The 17,218-nt window shown below is 41.4% G+C and overlaps 3 protein-coding genes across 6 annotated transcripts; 2 read left to right on the plus strand and 1 right to left on the minus strand.

Annotated features, from left to right (window-relative positions):
• The first annotated feature begins 257 nt into the window (after nucleotides 1–257).
• On the plus strand, nucleotides 258–2,024 carry LOC125764788 (histone acetyltransferase type B catalytic subunit). The gene is made up of 3 exons (XM_049429367.1): nucleotides 258–435; nucleotides 541–1,362; nucleotides 1,438–2,024. The coding sequence occupies exons 2-3, from the start codon at nucleotides 592–594 to the stop codon at nucleotides 1,921–1,923; spliced, it is 1,257 nt and encodes a 418-aa protein (XP_049285324.1). The 5' UTR covers nucleotides 258–435; nucleotides 541–591; the 3' UTR covers nucleotides 1,924–2,024.
• Nucleotides 2,025–2,076: 52 nt separating this feature from the next.
• On the minus strand, nucleotides 2,077–3,875 carry LOC125764789 (peptidyl-prolyl cis-trans isomerase D). Its single transcript, XM_049429368.1, has 4 exons — nucleotides 3,663–3,875; nucleotides 3,340–3,587; nucleotides 2,958–3,275; nucleotides 2,077–2,897 (listed from the first exon to the last, which is right to left on the minus strand). Exons 1-4 carry the CDS (start codon nucleotides 3,757–3,759, stop codon nucleotides 2,412–2,414), a joined length of 1,149 nt encoding a protein of 382 aa, XP_049285325.1. The 5' UTR covers nucleotides 3,760–3,875; the 3' UTR covers nucleotides 2,077–2,411.
• Nucleotides 3,876–4,151: 276 nt separating this feature from the next.
• Nucleotides 4,152–13,429, plus strand: LOC125764787 (myotubularin-related protein 9). Of its 4 annotated transcripts, none has more exons than XR_007418486.1 (4): nucleotides 4,152–4,733; nucleotides 5,400–6,334; nucleotides 6,415–10,254; nucleotides 11,624–13,429. XR_007418486.1 is itself a non-coding variant. In XM_049429366.1 (3 exons), the coding sequence occupies exons 1-3, from the start codon at nucleotides 4,584–4,586 to the stop codon at nucleotides 7,097–7,099; spliced, it is 1,770 nt and encodes a 589-aa protein (XP_049285323.1). In that variant the 5' UTR covers nucleotides 4,152–4,583; the 3' UTR covers nucleotides 7,100–13,429. The 4 variants fall into 4 exon arrangements, 1 of the variants encoding a protein (XP_049285323.1); XR_007418487.1 differs by having other exon boundaries at nucleotides 6,415–10,012; nucleotides 10,255–13,429; XR_007418488.1 differs by having other exon boundaries at nucleotides 6,415–10,012.
• The last annotated feature ends 3,789 nt before the right edge of the window (nucleotides 13,430–17,218 follow it).

The raw sequence follows: 17,218 nt of genomic DNA on the forward strand, positions 1-17,218 counted from the left end.
GCTAAGTACATTTTTGGTTTGTGTTTTAAAATGTTGGTTCGATGCAGAAGTCATTTCATTCAATCGCTAACCTTCTTGCGACTACCGACAGAAGATCTAAGTGTTCAATAATAATTTCACAATATCATTATCTTGGAAATATTTACCATGTCCGGGAAAACTATAATTCCCTGAATAATATTTTATTTCTTACCTGCTTTAACGTGCAATTTAAACTGCAAATTGTGCAAAATGTCAAACAATTGTCAAATTACACGAAGATCAATTTGACATTTGTCAAACAGACGCTGAATGTTTATAATCTTTTTCTCATTTCGGCGCTCTAATTTTCTGCTTGTACTTTCTCCGGCCATTAGCAAAAAGTGTTAAATAGTGGTCGTAAAATACCAGTTTTAGAAACTGCACCTTAAAAGCGCCAGTTTACACTTGAACCAGGTAAGGTATAATAAAGGTCATTCGCGAGAGTGTTGAAATACGCCTAGAGTGCGTACCACACCGGTTGCTAACACAAGCTTCTTTTTGGCGCAAATTCCTCGGCAGTATTTTGGTTGGCTTTAGATCAGCTTATTGGCCACCAATCGTTAGGCAAAAATGTCACAAATTGCGGACCTGAAAAGCTTCGTCAGCTACGCCCTTGATTGCACCCGGTTTCGCTTGGTGCGGGACGAAGCGGATGTGGAAAACGAAGAGCTGGTCTTCGCACCGGAGATGGCACATCAAATATTTGGCGAATCGGAAAGCATCTTTGGCTACCGGGACTTGAAGATCGAAATCATGGCATCGGCGGGACCACTGGATCTGTACTTCGATATCAGCTACACGAAGAAGGTTGAGGAGCTGCAAACGGAGGGCTTAAAGGCGGACGATGTGGAAAAGTCACTGGCGGACATGGTGGAAAACGGTAGCTATTACACCAATTTGGACGAGTTCAAGCGCATCCATGCAACCAAAACGGCCGCGTTTCGACCGCATGGTACGAAGGTGGATGAGTTTACACATCCGTTAAGCGGTCAGGGTACAGGAACGCGCACATTTGAGGTGTACGTGTCCATGGCGGAAGATGCTGAATATATGAAGTTCCACACGCGCCTGGAGATGTTCTCGTTCTGGTACATTGATGGTTTCAGCCGGGTCGAGATTGATCCGCTGTGGATGTTTTTCACCGTGTATGAACGGTACGGAGCGGACAACAATAATGAATCGGCAACAAATGATTCCGCGAATATAAGATACGCCACCGTTGGGTACGTGAGTGTGTATCAGTACTACTCCTACCCTAAGAACGTGCGACCACGGGTTAGCCAGATTTTAATACTGCCACCATTCCAGAAGCTAGGTATTGCGACGCGGCTGATTAAACATGTAAGTGCCTTTACAGTTCGAATAATATTCAACTTATTAATAATATAATTTATCCATTTTGTGCGTTGTTTCCAGACAACTTACGAGTACTTCCGCAAGAAGGATAACATTACAGACATCACCTTCGAGGAACCGATCGAAGCAATTCAGCACATACGCTCGGTGGTGGACGCAAAACGCTGCAAGGAACTGCCGGCTTTCGCACCCGACAAACTGCTGGCCGGATTCTCGAAGGATATGCTACATCAGGCGCGCGAAACCTACCTCATCAATCCGAAGCAGTGCCGTGTGGTGTACGAGATTCTGCGACTTGGCGTTACCGATACCGATAACGCAGAACAATACCGTGCGTACCGGATCGAGGTTAAGAAACGGTTGAACATGAACTACAGCCGTCACCGGCGTGATCTTGCCCGGGCCAAAAAGCGTGGTGTGGACGTAACGGTCGCAATGTGCGGACTGCCAAGCGTATCCGAGCGAATCGAATCACTGAACGCGGAATACAAGGAGGTGGAAGAGATTTACGGGCAGGTTTTGCAGAAACTGTTGGCCAAGGGCTAAGCCTAGAGGTGAGCTTTCGTTTCCAGTGTTTCAACGTTGTGTACTTTTTCCTTTTTTTTTTGTTTTCGTTTTACGCAAAAATTCTTTTTATTAATTTCTTATCTGTATGTATTTCGTTCTTTTTGGTGTATAAGTAAAACTGAAACCCATATGTTATAATGGTATTAAACATCTTCATGCGATATAATTTTCAATAAAACTATCATTTTTACAATGGTGCGTATGAGTTTTGCATTCATGCCCTACAAAACATCAATATGCAATATGGCAATAGAGTCCATTCGTTTTTTTCTCCATCGTACATTACATTTATAACATTTATTAACAACACTCATCTGAGACTAGGGAACTGAACAGTTCCTTAGTGAAACAGTTAAAAGACGACGTACATGCAAGTAAGTATAAAAAGTGTAGCGGACGTGTTACTACTCCTGAACTCTTCAACCGGGTCGGTACGATTCTGCTGGAGTAAACACAGGCTTCCTTCCTCAGTGGAACATTTTGGCAAAAGCTTTCCGCTGTTGGTTTGTGTACTCCTGCAGATTTTTCCGTGTGCGTTCGTACTCGTTCTGTATCATCCGATCGTCCGGTATTCGCTTCAGCGCCTTTCGCAAATCATCCAACGCTTGCTCGTAGTTTCGCAGCTCGTTATTTGCCATCCCACGTCGGTACAGTGCCTTCGTGTTGTCCGGATCGATGGAAAGCGCTGTGGTGCACGCGTACACAACGCCTGCGTATTCCTTTAGCCGTAACTGTACGACGGCTTGGTTGAGACAGTTTAGCAAGTGAAATTCGGTTAGCAGTGCACGATGGCCTTCCCTGCGCGGCGACAGTTTGTTCAGCTGGTTGGTGAAGAAATTGTAGTACCGCTCCGCCTTCTTGTAACGCCGATTTGCCCGTACGAATTGATCCGCCTTGAAGTACCGGTTGCCAACGCTTCGGATTGCATTAAGGTACTGAAGCATTTCATCGACCTGGAAAGGAAAACTGTTTAGTAATCCACACAACACATGCTGCCACCGTTGTGCGCTTACCGTAAACTCATCATAGAATCTGTTCCAATCGTCCGGAAATGGTGGCAAAGGGTCAACCTCGTCATCATCATCGTGTATGCACCAATCCTCACCGGGTGCTATCTGTCCACAGTCTTCTATGATGATCTGCACAAATGGGTGACCATCGTCGGTGGAATGCCGTTCCATTTCGCCGATAATGCTACCACCCCGTATCACGTACCCAACCACCACGTTCGTCCCGTTCAGGTGTGGACATTCGCCGGACGTTATGAAGAACTGGGAATTGTTGCTGTGTGGTTTTCCCAAATTTGCCATCGATACAGCACCATCCTCGTGCTGCAAAAGCATGATTTTTTTAAAAATATCCCTTAAGCTTTATATCCCCTACACTCTTCTTTACCAGCAGGGTGAAATTTTCGTCCTCAAATGTGTCCCCGTAGATGCTTTCGCAGCCGGTTCCGTTGAAGTTTACGATATCTCCACCCTGTGACATGAACAATGATTTCACCCGATGAAACGGAGTACCCTTGTAGTGAAGCCGTGTGCCCGTCGTCGATGATATACCCATCTCACCCGTACACAGGGCTCTGAAATTTTCGGCCGTTTTCGGTACAACATCTGCCCGCAGTTCTATCACGATCCGGCCAACTGGGAAATGTACACATGAAAGATTAGTTGAGACATGGTAAGGGAACTAGCTTACGACAAAACTGGCATGCATACCACTCTCTTGGCCAACTTTTACATCCAGATACACCAACGGGTTTCTGGGATCATGTATGGAACGCTGCACCTTAATCCCTTCGGAAGTGGTCCCCATTGAGACGTTTATTGGGAATAGGAAAACTTTAACCACGTTTATTTACGTCGTTACAAATGAAAATTGCAACAAGCTGGTTTGATAAGACTTTGTTTTGTTTACATTTTTCTCTAGTGAGAAAGCTTTCTTCACTTTCTCACTGGTGAATCGAATCAAAGTCTCACTACATGTTAGTGGGCAAAAGGAAGTTAAGTTTTAAGTTGTGGTTACTTTCATTATACTTTTCAATCACTATGTAATGATGGCGCCAAATTAAAGTTTATGTATCTACATTCGAAACAGAATGATAAATTTTCCATTGTCCGTGAGATCCACTGTTCGGCAGTGCTCTTTGCATTACATCAACCGTCACGTGAGAAGACAACATTTTGTAGCTTGGGAAACGGGATGCTTTGACAGTTTATCACTCACGCGTCTATAGGATGTTTGAGTTCTTTCCAAAAAAACAGCACAATCAAGAAGCAAGTTCACGGAAAGTGGCGTGTAATGATGAAATTTACAACAGAAAAATGATCCTTTCACTTTTCGAACATGTCTGGTGTTGTGCACGTAAAGCAAGCTTGATTCATATGGTGTGGTAATAGCCAATTCCCAAACCTGCAATACGTACGTTGCTGTGGGAATTTCTAAACGTCACACCATTTTAACGCGCAGTGGCTGCCCAAGGGGTAGCTGAGTGCATCCGGTAGAAGTGAAATCGCCGCCATAAAGCAAACTGTGCTGTTCGCCAACCGGAGGCGCAACAGGGCTGCACGTTAGCAGTTCAGCGAGGTCTGTAGCATAAGCTTCCAGGTGTACGCGGGACGCGTATCCTTAGTACGCGAATGGAATTCGCCGAACTCATACTGACGCCCAAGCTGGATGGCGTGCTGCTGTACGATCAGCTCAGCGATCGCCCCATCGATGGAACACTCTGCATTACAGGGCATCATTTGATCCTTAGCACGAGAAAGGAAGGCGCCCAAGAACTGTGGGTAAGTATGGTTTCATGGTTTGAAGGGGGAGTAGCTCCATGTAGTGGACACTTCTGTGGCTCGGGTAGCGAGAAGCGTTATCAACCATATGGTTACCATATGGATGAGTGATTTCCGGTTCCACATCTCCAATGACGAACTGGGACAGCTCATATGTTAAAATCATCCATTGTTTTTGTAGCGGTGTGCCTACAAGGACGTAATTTAATTTAAAAGCATCAGCTAGTGGTGTTCTGCCGCATGCGGTTGATAATTTAATTATGGCGTCTTCCTGTAAAAATAAGGCACGCCATTCTCTAAAATGGCTTGCGTTTGCTTCCATTATGATTAACTAGCAGGAAGCTGTTGTAGCGTAGAAAATAACGCACATAGCATAAAATGTTATCTCCTACCTAGAACATATCATGCACAACTTTACAACGAGTGGTATGAAAGTGAACAGTAGCATTTAACGTCATTATCGTTTATCGTGCTTTTCGTCGACCTTGGTGCCTGTAATTTTTTTTTATATTATTGCTCATGTTCCCTGTTGCTACACTGTGTTCCTCCATTACCATGAAATTCAATCGCGTTTGCAGTGATTTATTTTGTATCGCAGTTTATGCGATTAACATTGCCTAGTTACTTCCCCTGCTTACTGTTATTGTCGCTTTCTCTTTCTTTCAGCTGCTTCATCAAAACATCGACCTAGTCGAACGAAAGCCTAATATCGTTAACAACATCCTCGAGGGCGGTACCATCATACTGAAATGCAAAGATTTGCGTATCATCGCGCTCAAGATAGCGTCCCCACAGGAATACTTTAACATTTCCAACTCGATCGAACAGCTGTCCAATCTGGAGGAGACGCGAATGCTGTACCCTTTCTTCTACATTCCAATGTACAACATCCTCGAGGATGGTTACTCACTGTACAAGCCTGAGCAAGAGTTTGGCAAACTGTTGGCTAATGGAGACGAATGGCGGCTGACGTCGGTAAACAGCTCGTACCAGGTCTGTCCAACATACGGCGCTAAGCTCGTAGTGGCCCGTACCATTACCGACGAACAGATCATCCAATCGTCCGCCTTTCGCGATGGTGGAAGGTTTCCGGTGCTTTCCTACAGACATGCAAATGGTGCGGCAATGCTGCGCAGTGCTCAGCCACTGGCTGCACCAGGTGTGACGAAGCGTTGCCGAGCGGACGAAGCCATCCTGAATGCGGTGCTGGGCCGAAGCAAGAAAGGCTTCATATTTGACACGTGGGCGAAGGGTAAGAGCAGCACAACGGAAACGGATCAGCATTACTCCCAATGGAAGAAGGTGACGCGGCCGATCGGTCAGTTCAGTTCCGTGTCGGCGTTGTTAGATAGTTTTATCAAATTGATGGAAGCTTGCAATGATGTGCAGTGCAGCTCGGACAAATGGTTATCGCGGCTAGAAATGTCCGGCTGGCTCGGATTTGTACTGAACGCACTGAATGCAGCTTGCGTGGTAGCGCAGTGTCTCGACCAGGAGGGTAGCCCGGTACTGGTGCACGGTGGAAAAGGGCTCGATACAACACTCGTCGTAACGTCGCTGGTGCAAATCATACTTAATCCTGATAGCCGCACCATCAGAGGGTAAGATGCTGCATTGTTGTTTATTCTGACTGTAAACAGCTTATCGTGGGGTTTTCTTTTCCCCTTTTTTTGCTCACCAGACTTCAAGCGCTTATCGATCGAGAGTGGCTACAGGGCGGTTATCCATTTTCAACCCGTCACAAACATTCCTGCTACACACCGACGAATCAGCGACGGAAAAGTTCAAGCGCAACGTTCCTTCTGTTTCTCGATTGCGTGTATCAGCTGTACGCCCAGTTTCCCTGCAGCTTCGAATACGATCATCGGTTACTAGTGACCATGTTCGAGCACAGCTACTTCAGCCAGTATGGTACGTTTTTGGGTGATTGTGAACGGGATCGAGTACAGCTGAAAGTTACCACCCGCACGACGAGCCTCTGGTCGCACCTGAACCGACCGGAGGTTGTTAAGTCACTGCTAAACCCCATGTACGAACCAAATCCTGCCGTCATATGGCCATCGGTGGCACCGATCAGTATTGTGCTGTGGTCCGAACTGTACACACGCTGGTCGATTGATCAGTCCCAGCTGAAGATAAACTTTGGCCACATTCAGGCGCTGGTTAGTCGGGAAAAGGATTTGCGCAGCAGGGTGGTAAAGTTGCGCCGTCAGCTGGCGGAACTGCAGCGAGAGTATCAGATAGTGCGAAGTGAAAAAAATGGCAACAATAGCGATGAGTTGCACCGCCACGCCGAAATGGACGACCCGGGTGACGATGGTGACGAGGAAAGTGTATCATCCGATGCACTAGGTTCTAGTAAGTAGAATTTAAATGAAGGGCCTTACGCGATACGAGGAGAGGGTACAGAACCGATTGATAAAAGCTTCTTTTAGCTGTCACGATGCTAGTCTCCATTGTTCGGTTGTGGCAATGAACGTACGTCGTTTTTTGTGTGGCTTTTGAAAACATTGCTGTGCACAATTCCATTGAATCCATTGATCGCTTGTTTTAATTTAGTATCATTATTAACCTTTTACATAATTTTGCAACTTTTGGAGGATTACTATATGCCAAGTTTCCGGAGCAAGATTTTACTAACCTCTTGTTGGTTCGATGGAGTGATTTCATTCTCTATGAGTAATTACAAAGCTAAGAACGCAGGGCTCTCACGGAAGAAGCAGTTTATGCTTGCAGTTCGAGCGTTCCCTTTTCTGCACTTGCATGCAACATGTCTCTACATCACTTCCCCCTCATTTAATTCGATTTGTTCGCTCAAAAATTGGTTCGGTTTTAGACGATCTGTTGAGATTGCCGCCTTTCTACCTTTGACTTCTAATGTATACGTTTTTCTTGTTTTGGATTGTTTTCACCTTCTCGTAAGTAGCTTTTAGTTGGCGATTAAATTGTGTTATCTTACCATTTATCTATCACTGATAAGGGGATATTTTAAGACGATCATTACCAAGTGTTTTGGATAGCATTGGAAAGATCTCATTTTTAAACTGCCTGCCGCGGTCAGTGGTGATTTTAGATAGTGATCCAAATCTGGCAATTCAGTTTGCGATGAATGTTCGGACTATCGTCTCTGTTTTCTTATTTTCGGTAAAGGTATTACCTCCGGCCATGTCAACTCATGTATGGGTCTAAAATCTCGAGGCTGTGAGATGCCGATAGCACGAGCATAGGGGCTCACAAACCCTAATAGCGAGTGAATTTATTCTTGTCCACTAAATACGATGTATTTACGTTCTCTGAACTTTTCTGCTTGGTGGTGTTAGGCTTCGATGATGTTCTCCAGTGCACTAGTCATGTCCGAGATTATGTTTCTTGAATCTTTTCGTAATTTTTCGAGATCGCTCAGTAACTCCAAATATACCAAATCGGGTCTTCCGAAAAGTTCATCCAAACGTTTTATAATCTCAGGTACATTTTCGGCCTCCATCATCAATTGTTGAACGCTTCTATAAACCGTTCCATGCAAAACCTGCTTGAGACGATTTAAGTTTTCTAAATTAGAAAACTCCCCTTCTTGGGTTGTGTCTTCAAATGTTTTCTTAAAATTTGGCCATCGTTTGGGACTGCCATCAAATCTAGGTAGTTGCATTAGGGCTTGTCTTCTGATCAGGACCCCCATTTTGGGGGATTCTCCACCATTAGTTGCCATCAGTTTAACGAACTCCTTCGTTTGCTGTTACTGGCTAACTATTAATTGAGAAATCATTTTCTCAAAGGATTGTTCCTTTACTGGACTTCCTTCTACTTCGGTTGATTCCTGTTCGGCAATTTCAACCTTATTTGCGCCTTCTGTTAAGGCCCTGAGCTCATCCCTATTTTTTGCTTCTGCTTCCTGAAGGGCCTTTATTTCCTCCTTATTCTTGGCTTCTCTTTCTTGAGCAGCCTTAAGTTCGTCCTCTTTCCTATTAAGTTTGTACTTAATTTGTTGGCATTTGCGGCATAACCAGCACTCTTCAGGTGATGGTTTCCGCGTTAGCTTGGCACATTTCAAGTGAAACCATCGGTCGCACTCTGTGCACGCAATCATACTCTCCTCAGCGGTGTCCTCCGCTGTGCAGAGTCGGCAACTGCCCTTATCATTTAAAACAAACGGATATGGCATCTTGGACGAATCAGAGCCTTGCTTATAAGAATATAATCTCACTTACCCGATACCTCGGTTCGAATTTCTTTCCTAAAGCACCGACTGGACTCTTAATGGCGAAGCGTGAACAATGATTCCTGGCGAACGTTGTTTCGGATGACTCACTATTAAATTTCTTTCGTAAATGTTTCTTTCTGTGTGTTTTTCTTTCGGATAGTGACACTATGATAGTCTACGCACTGATTTGAGATTGTTTTTTGGTTTTTATTTACTCATTTCACGCACTTCACCTCGCTTCTACAGACACTGGTACTGCAAATGTACTATCCTAGGGTACGCGTCCCTCGGTAGTATTTTAAAATTGGCGTAACGATTCAAGATATCCTCGAACTCTTCAAGGATATCGCTTGGGATATGTCTGTCTTCGTTCAGCGTCTGAACGATGGCGTCTACAGTCGTCGCTATCACCTCGTTCGTGTCGTCGTAGGTTGGTACGCGATAACGACTAAAGTAATACTCGTCGTTGTCCGATTCTTCCTGACTTCCTACGTAATCAAGAAGCACTGGTTCTCTGGGTTGCACGTCTTCGTATTCTTCCGGGTTCTCCCGTCGACGTGCTAACTCCTCGGCTACTCGACGATCCCAATCGTCCTCGTCCCAACCGTCGCTGTCCCACTGCTCGGCTTGAGCTTCCGCTTCCTCGGCAGCTGGTTCCTCGATTATCCACTGCTGGTCTATTACCTCCAGGATGTTTCCTCTATCAAGTTCCTCTTGGAAGCTTGGTAGACACATCTGGATGTTGCGAACTTCACTTTTTATATATTATCACTACGCGAAACTAACACACAGCTGTTCTTTTGGCGACAGCACACCGTACTTTTGTGAGTTCGATCACAGAGGATGCAATTATGCGCAAGCTTGCAATTACCATTTGTTGCTGACGGGAACAAATCGGACTACGGGGTCCGCCGTACAGAGTTGACTACGCGAAGAATACCTTTATAGAAGATTTATACCTAGTTTCCCTTTAATCGGTAGGGTTGTTTATCACTAGCCGCATCGTTTAAACTGTATACATTATCGGCCAAGTGACGGTGCTTCCGATTGAAAGTTTGTTTGGTCGGATCTTCTATTTTAGGTTTCTCTACATCAGCTACTTAAATTTCTGATAATGTCGTTGCTATACTACAGTAGTAGCACTTCGTCGATAGTGTAGCCAAGTGTAAGCCTATTTTCAGTCTGTATAAAATGTTTATACCTAGTTTCCCTTAAATCGGTAGGGTTGTTTATCACTAGCCGCATCGTTTAGACTATATACATTATCGGCCAAGTGACGGTGCTTCCGATTGAAAGTTTGTTTGGTCGGATCTTCTGTTTTAGGTTTCTCTACATCAGGTACTTAAATTTCTGATAATGTCGTTGCTATACTACAGTAGTAGCACTTCGTCGATAGTGTAGCCAAGTGTAAACCTATTTTCAGTCTGTATAAAATGTTTATACCTAGTTTCCCTTAAATCGGTAGGGTTGTTTATCACTAGCCGCATCGTTTAGACTATACAGGGTGGCATCGTAGAAGTGATACACTTTGTAAATTTAATTAAAATTGAAACCCGATATCATTTTTCTTCGAAATCGATTGAAATAACATCTATTAGTATTAAACTTGCATTTTACTTAATTTATTTCAAATCTTTCGCCTTTGCACTTGATAACGGCCCGTAGGCGCTGTTTGAAGTCGTTGCAAGCCGCACGCACAACTTCATCTGGCATTTCGTCCCATATCTTCAACAACCGCCTCTTGAATCCGTCCAAATTCAGATGTTTGACTTCACCCAACTTTCCTAGCATGTATCCCCATGTGCTGAAGTCCAACGGGTTCAAATCCGGAGACGCAGCTGGCCATTCCGATGCACTGATGAAACATGGCAAATGCTCCTTGCACCACTCCTGAACGATCGAAGCCTTATGGGCTGGAGCTGAATCCTGTTGGAAGCAAAAACTGTCGTTGCCAAAAAGCTTCTTAGCGTATGGTTTTAAGTGGCCTTGCAGAACGTGTTCTAAATAGTATTCCTTGTTGATCTTCACGCCTTTATCGATGAATAAAAGCGGTAACTTCCCTTTTGTCGAGATAGCTCCCCAAACCATCACCGATGACGCATTTTGATACCGTTCGACTGCTCTTTTATCTGCTGGTATATCCCGAAGAGATGCTCCATAAACACGATCGTTCTGCTTATTCAAGGGTGCCTCCAATGTGAACAGTTTTTCGTCCGAAAAGATGATGTTATGGCCAGCGTGCGTCTTCAGCAGCAAGCGAGATCTGGCAACCCTGTCGGCAATATTTTTGCTGGTTAAACCGTGAATTTTCTGTTTTTTATACGGTTTGTTGCCTAGATCCTTTTTCAGAATGCTTTGCATGGCAAAGTGGCTCATATTCATTTCACGCGCCATTTTTCTTCCCGAGCGAGCTGGATTCCGTCGTATTCGTTCCTTTACCGCTTTGATCACCGCTGGAGTTCGGACTGTCCGAAAAAAATTGAATCAAACACGAAGTAAACGGTTTGCACATTAACAGTAAACAAGTTTATCTGTCAAAATATACCCATGTGTTTGACATACAGTGATAGTAAACACAATACAGGGGCTCTCAAATAAGTGTATCAGTTCTACGATGTCACCCTGTATACTTTATCGGCCAAGTGACGGTGCTTCCGATTGAAAGTTTGTTTGGTCGGATCTTCTGTTTTAGATTTCTCTAAATCAGCTACTTAAATTCTTAGTAATGTCCGTCATGTACTACAGTAGTAGTACGTCATTGATCGTATAGCCGAGTATAAAGGCGCTGGAATTATCCAGCAGCCGACAAACGCATACGCTGCTCTGCAGTTGCGTGAATTTGGACACTTGCTGTCCCACTGACTTCAGGCTCTCGTCCGTCCACAGTCCCTTCAAAATCTCCGCGTAGGAGGTCGACTCTTCCGAACTGATGAGAACAGCCTCAGGGCGGTTTAGGACCCTCTTTGGTATGTCGGCCTTCTTGGCTTTCTTGGCTGGTGGTGAAGGTTTTTGTACAACCTTCTGCGGTTTCTGCCTCCTTTGCCTAAGCCAGTTATGCCAGCGTCTTCTTCGGTTCTCCTTACTTACATTAGTAAGTTTAGGGACGTCCTGTTTGGACTTGGGCTTACGTCCCTTCTTCGTCTGAGTGACGATATCTTCTTCCTCTCGGTTTGTAGTCTGCTCTAGATCTCTCTAACTGCGCCTTTAACGCTTCACTCTTCCTATGGAGTGACTCCGTCAGCTTGAGAATACTGCGAAGGATCATAACATAAAGCTCTAAATTCTAAACAGACTTAGAGCTTCTCCAATAACCTACATCCTCCGCCTTCGTTAGTATGCAAACTGGTTACGACGGTCCAGTAACACTCCCGGCATCACGTGGAGGTGAAGGTCGTCAAGTTTTGTCGGGTAGGCTGCTCTTCTTAAGCAACATCCGATGATAGCAACATGCTATCGATTACACGTCCTGGTTCACTTAAATCACCCACTATGTCCTTAATTATTTTTCAGAAGTGCGGTATCATTCACTTTTTCCATGACTAGGAACTTGGGGTTCCTATTTTCTTCCATTTTCGTTTTTCCTATCTATTCCATCCATTCCTATTGTTTTCATTCTATCATCTTCTAGCAAGCATCATTTCCTAGGTTTACAGACGAACAGTTTTATCAATTTATTAAACTAGAAACATGATTACCCTGCGTTTGTTGCTAATTAGTAACAAATCAAACAATAATTTATAACGAATATCAAGTAATTATAACTTCGAGAAACTTTTGTTTCTCTGACGGCAGCGAATGCGCGTTCAATGGACTTGTGCACAAATGTTTTTAAATTGTAAACGAGAAAAATAAAATGAGGAGATTGGCTAAACTTACTTGCGGTAGGTAGGGAATTCGCATTAAACAGGATAGGAAACATAAATATGTAAATAAGAAGTTATCCTTCTAGAGGTGATATGTTTAGAATTACAGCACTTGCTACTCGTTGTCAATTGTACAATGTGAGAAAAATATGAGCAAAAAAAACGTATCATAAAACAGACGACAAAACTGTGAACCCCCCGTACTATTTTAACAGAGTTGTGCATGCTTACCTTTAAGAAATCTATGCATCAATCAATCAGTTATGCAAGAATTGTACATGACGAAATCAAAATAGAAATTAAATGAAGAGCTTAGCCCGCATTTTAATTGTCACACAAGACCGTTAGAAATGTTCTTGCTCCCCTTTTAAAAAAAAAGACGTCCTTTTAAACACTCGCCTTACTCTTATCTACAAAACTGATCTAAAATGGAGCAAAATGCCACTGCTACTTGTATAAAACTATAAAAAATGTTAATTTAAATAAAAGACGAACGTGGAAGATACTTTCTGTAACTATGCTATGTTCTGCCACAGGACTGTATTCTTTTAAATATTTATATACAATATACGTTTCGAATCGGAAATCCATACCATTGAGCATAATATAATACAATAAACTGTTAATTTTATTAATACGCCAGCAATTAATGTGAACGATGAAAGAAATAGATCTTTTAAATAGGATAAGTAAGTCTGTACTATTTTTTAGTTTGGCAGTTTTATTTGATTTTCAAGCGTTTTAGACTTTCGTACTTTTTCAGTTAAAATGAACATTTTCAAACGGGGGCCTCGAGGCTAATAGCCCCGACATTTTTGGTGCTTCCTCCGATCGGTCATAGTGGATCTATGCAAAATAAACCTCATTGATTTAATTCAGGGGTCTCCAACCTAGGCCCTCCCGAGAGATACCGAAATTGGCCCTCAGCTTTGGCTATTCCACTCAAAGCGGCCCGCCATCTAAACAGTTTGGAGGCCCCTGATTTAAGTTTATCGACAGTGCGACTCTCTTTAGCTTTGGGGCCCAATTATGTGAAATTTATCAAAATTTAATAAATTGATGTATTTTAATGAGAACTGGTTAAAATAAGTTTCTTTTCACTCATATAATGCTTTAAATAAAAAAAGAATAAAAACTAATAAAACAAATTCTAAAAATATGAAAATTTCCTAAGGCTATATATAGCCTTACCTTTTTTGTGAAATTAAGCAAAACTTTGTAAATTGATTTATTTTAATGCGAATTGGTTGAAATAAGTTTCTTTTCACTCAACTAATGCTTTAAACAAAAAAAGAATAAAAAAAAACTAATAAAAAATTAAAAAAATCTAAAAATATGAAACTTTCCTAAGACTATTGCCTTAGCTTTTTTTTGAGAAAATGTACAATTTTCCTCATTTTTGCACCAAGTTTTGCCTATAACTCGGTCGGTATCCAACGGATCTCCAATCTTTAACCTGTGGTCGATAGATGGCACCAATGGCTATATTTTCTTCTTGGACAGCCATGCCCTCAGATGTCTGTGTCAGAAGTTATTCGAGGAACCAAGTTCCATACCCTGTTTGACAAAATGTAAAATTTTCCTCATTTTTGCACCAAGTTTTGCCTATAACTCGGTCGGAATCCAACGGATCGCCAAACTTCAACCTGTGGTCGATAGATGGTACCAATGGCTACATTTTCTTCTTGGACAGCCATGCCCTTAGATGTCTGTGCCAGAAGTTATACGAGGAACCAAGTTCCTTACCCTGTTTGAGAAAATGTAAAATTTTCCTCATTTTTGAGCAATGTAGCAAAAATTTTAAATGTGATATATTTTAATGGGAATTTGTTGCAATAAGTTTCTTTTCACTTAAATAGTGCTTTAAATTAAAAAAAGAATAAAAAATCAGAAAAAAATTTCAAAAAAATATTCCACTCGAAAATTTCATAAGGCTTACCCCTTACGAATTTTTTGGGAAATTTTGCAAAAAAAATTAAATTGTTTTATTTTAATGCCAATGGGTTGCAATGAGTTTCTTTTCACTCAAATAATGCTTGAAATAAAAAAAGAGTGAAAAATAATAAAAAAATCAAAAAGTTAAAAAAAATGATTTTTTTTTCTTTTTTGCACCAAATTTTGCCTATAACTCGGTCGGTATCCAACGGATCTCCAATCTTTAACCTGTGGTCGATAGATGGCACCAATGGCTATATTTTCTTCTTGGACAGCCATGCCCTCAGATGTCTGTGTCAGAAGTTATTCGAGGAACCAAGTTCCATACCTTGTTTGAGAAAATGTAAAATTTTCCTCATTTTTGCACCAAGTTTTGCCTATAACTCGGCCGGTATCCAACGGATCGCCAATCTTTAACCTGTGGTCGATAGATGGTACCAATGGCTACATTTTCTTCTTGGACAGCCATGCCCGTAGATGTCTGTGCCAGAAGTTATTCGAGGAACCAAGTTCCTTACCCTGTTTGAGAAAATGTAAAATTGTCCTCATTTTTGAGCAATGTAGCAAAAATTTTAAATGTGATATATTTTGATGGGAATTTGTTGCAATAAGTTTCTTTTCACTTAAATAGTGCTTTAAATTAAAAAAAGAATAAAAAATCAGAAAAAAATTTCAAAAAAATTTTCCACTCGAAAATTTCATAAGGCTTACCCTTTACGATTTTTTTGGGAAATTTTGCAAAAAAAATTAAATTGTTTTATTTTAATGCCAATGGGTTGCAATGACTTTCTTTTCACTCTAATAAAGCTTGAAATAAAAAAAAAGAGTAAAAAATAATAAAAAAATCAAAAAGTTAAAAAAATGTACTTTTTTTTCTTTTTTGCACCAAATTTTGCCTATAACTCGGTCGGTATCCAACGGATCTCCAATCTTTAACCTGTGGTCGATAGATGGCACCAATGGCTACATTTTCTTCTTGGACAGCCATGCCCTCAGATGTCTGTGTCAGAAGTTATTCGAGGAACCAAGTTCCATACCTTGTTTGAGAAAATGTAAAATTTTCCTCATTTTTGCACCAAGTTTTGCCTATAACTCGGTCGGTATCCAACGGATCGCCAAACTTCAACCTGTGGTCGATAGATGGTACCAATGGCTACATTTTCTTCTTGGACAGCCATGCCCGTAGATGTCTGTGCCAGAAGTTATACGAGGAACCAAGTTCCTTACCCTGTTTGAGAAAATGTAAAATTTTCCTCATTTTTGAGCAATGTAGCAAAAATTTTAAATGTGATATATTTTGATGGGAATTTGTTGCAATAAGTTTCTTTTCACTTAAATAGTGCTTTAAATTAAAAAAAGAATAAAAAATCAGAAAAAAATTTCAAAAAAATATTCCACTCGAAAATTTCATAAGGCTTACCCCTTACGAATTTTTTGGGAAATTTTGCAAAAAAAATTAAATTGTTTTATTTTAATGCCAATGGGTTGCAATGAGTTTCTTTTCACTCAAATAATGCTTGAAATAAAAAAAGAGTGAAAAATAATAAAAAAATCAAAAAGTTAAAAAAAATGAATTTTTTTTCTTTTTTGCACCAAATTTTGCCTATAACTCGGTCGGTATCCAACGGATCTCCAATCTTTAACCTGTGGTCGATGGATGCCACCAATGGCTACATTTTCTTCTTGGACAGCCATGCCCTTAGATGTCTGTGCCAGAAGTTATTCGACGGACCAAGTTCCATACCCTGTTTGAGAAAATGTAAAATTTTCCTCATTTTTGCACCAAGTTTTGCCTATAACTCGGTCGGTATCCAACGGATCGCCAATCTTTAACCTGTGGTCGATAGATGGCACCAATGGCTATATTTTCTTCTTGGACAGCCATGCCCTTAGATGTGGGTGCCAGAAGTTATTCGAGGAACCAAGTTCCATACCCTGTTTGAGAAAATGTAAAATTTTCCTCATTTTTGAGCAATGTAGCAAAAATTTTAAATGTGTTATATTTTGATGGGAATTCGTTGCAATAAGTTTCTTTTCACTTAAATAGTGCTTTAAATTAAAAAAAGAATAAAAAATCAGAAAAAAATTTCAAAAAAATTTTCCACTCGAAAATTTCATAAGGCTTACCCTTTACGATTTTTTGGGAAATTTTGCAAAAAAAATTAAATTGTTCTATTTTAATGACAGTGGGTTGCAATGAGTTTCTTTTCACTCTAATAATGCTTGAAATAAAAAAAAGAGTGAAAAATAATAAAAAAAATCAAAAAATTGAAAAGAAAATGAATTTTTTTTTTGCACCAAATTTTGCCTATAACTCGGACGGTATCCAACGAATCGCCAATCTTTAACCTGTGGTCGATAGATGGCACCAAAGGCTACATTTTCTTCTCTGACGGCCATGCCCTTAGATGTCTGTGCCAGAAGTTATTCGACGGACCAAGTTCCTTACCCTGTTTGAGAAAATGTAAAATTTTATTCATTTTTCTGCA

This window comes from Anopheles funestus, chromosome 2RL (assembly GCF_943734845.2).
Source record: "Anopheles funestus chromosome 2RL, idAnoFuneDA-416_04, whole genome shotgun sequence".
NCBI lineage: Eukaryota > Metazoa > Arthropoda > Insecta > Diptera > Culicidae > Anopheles > Anopheles funestus.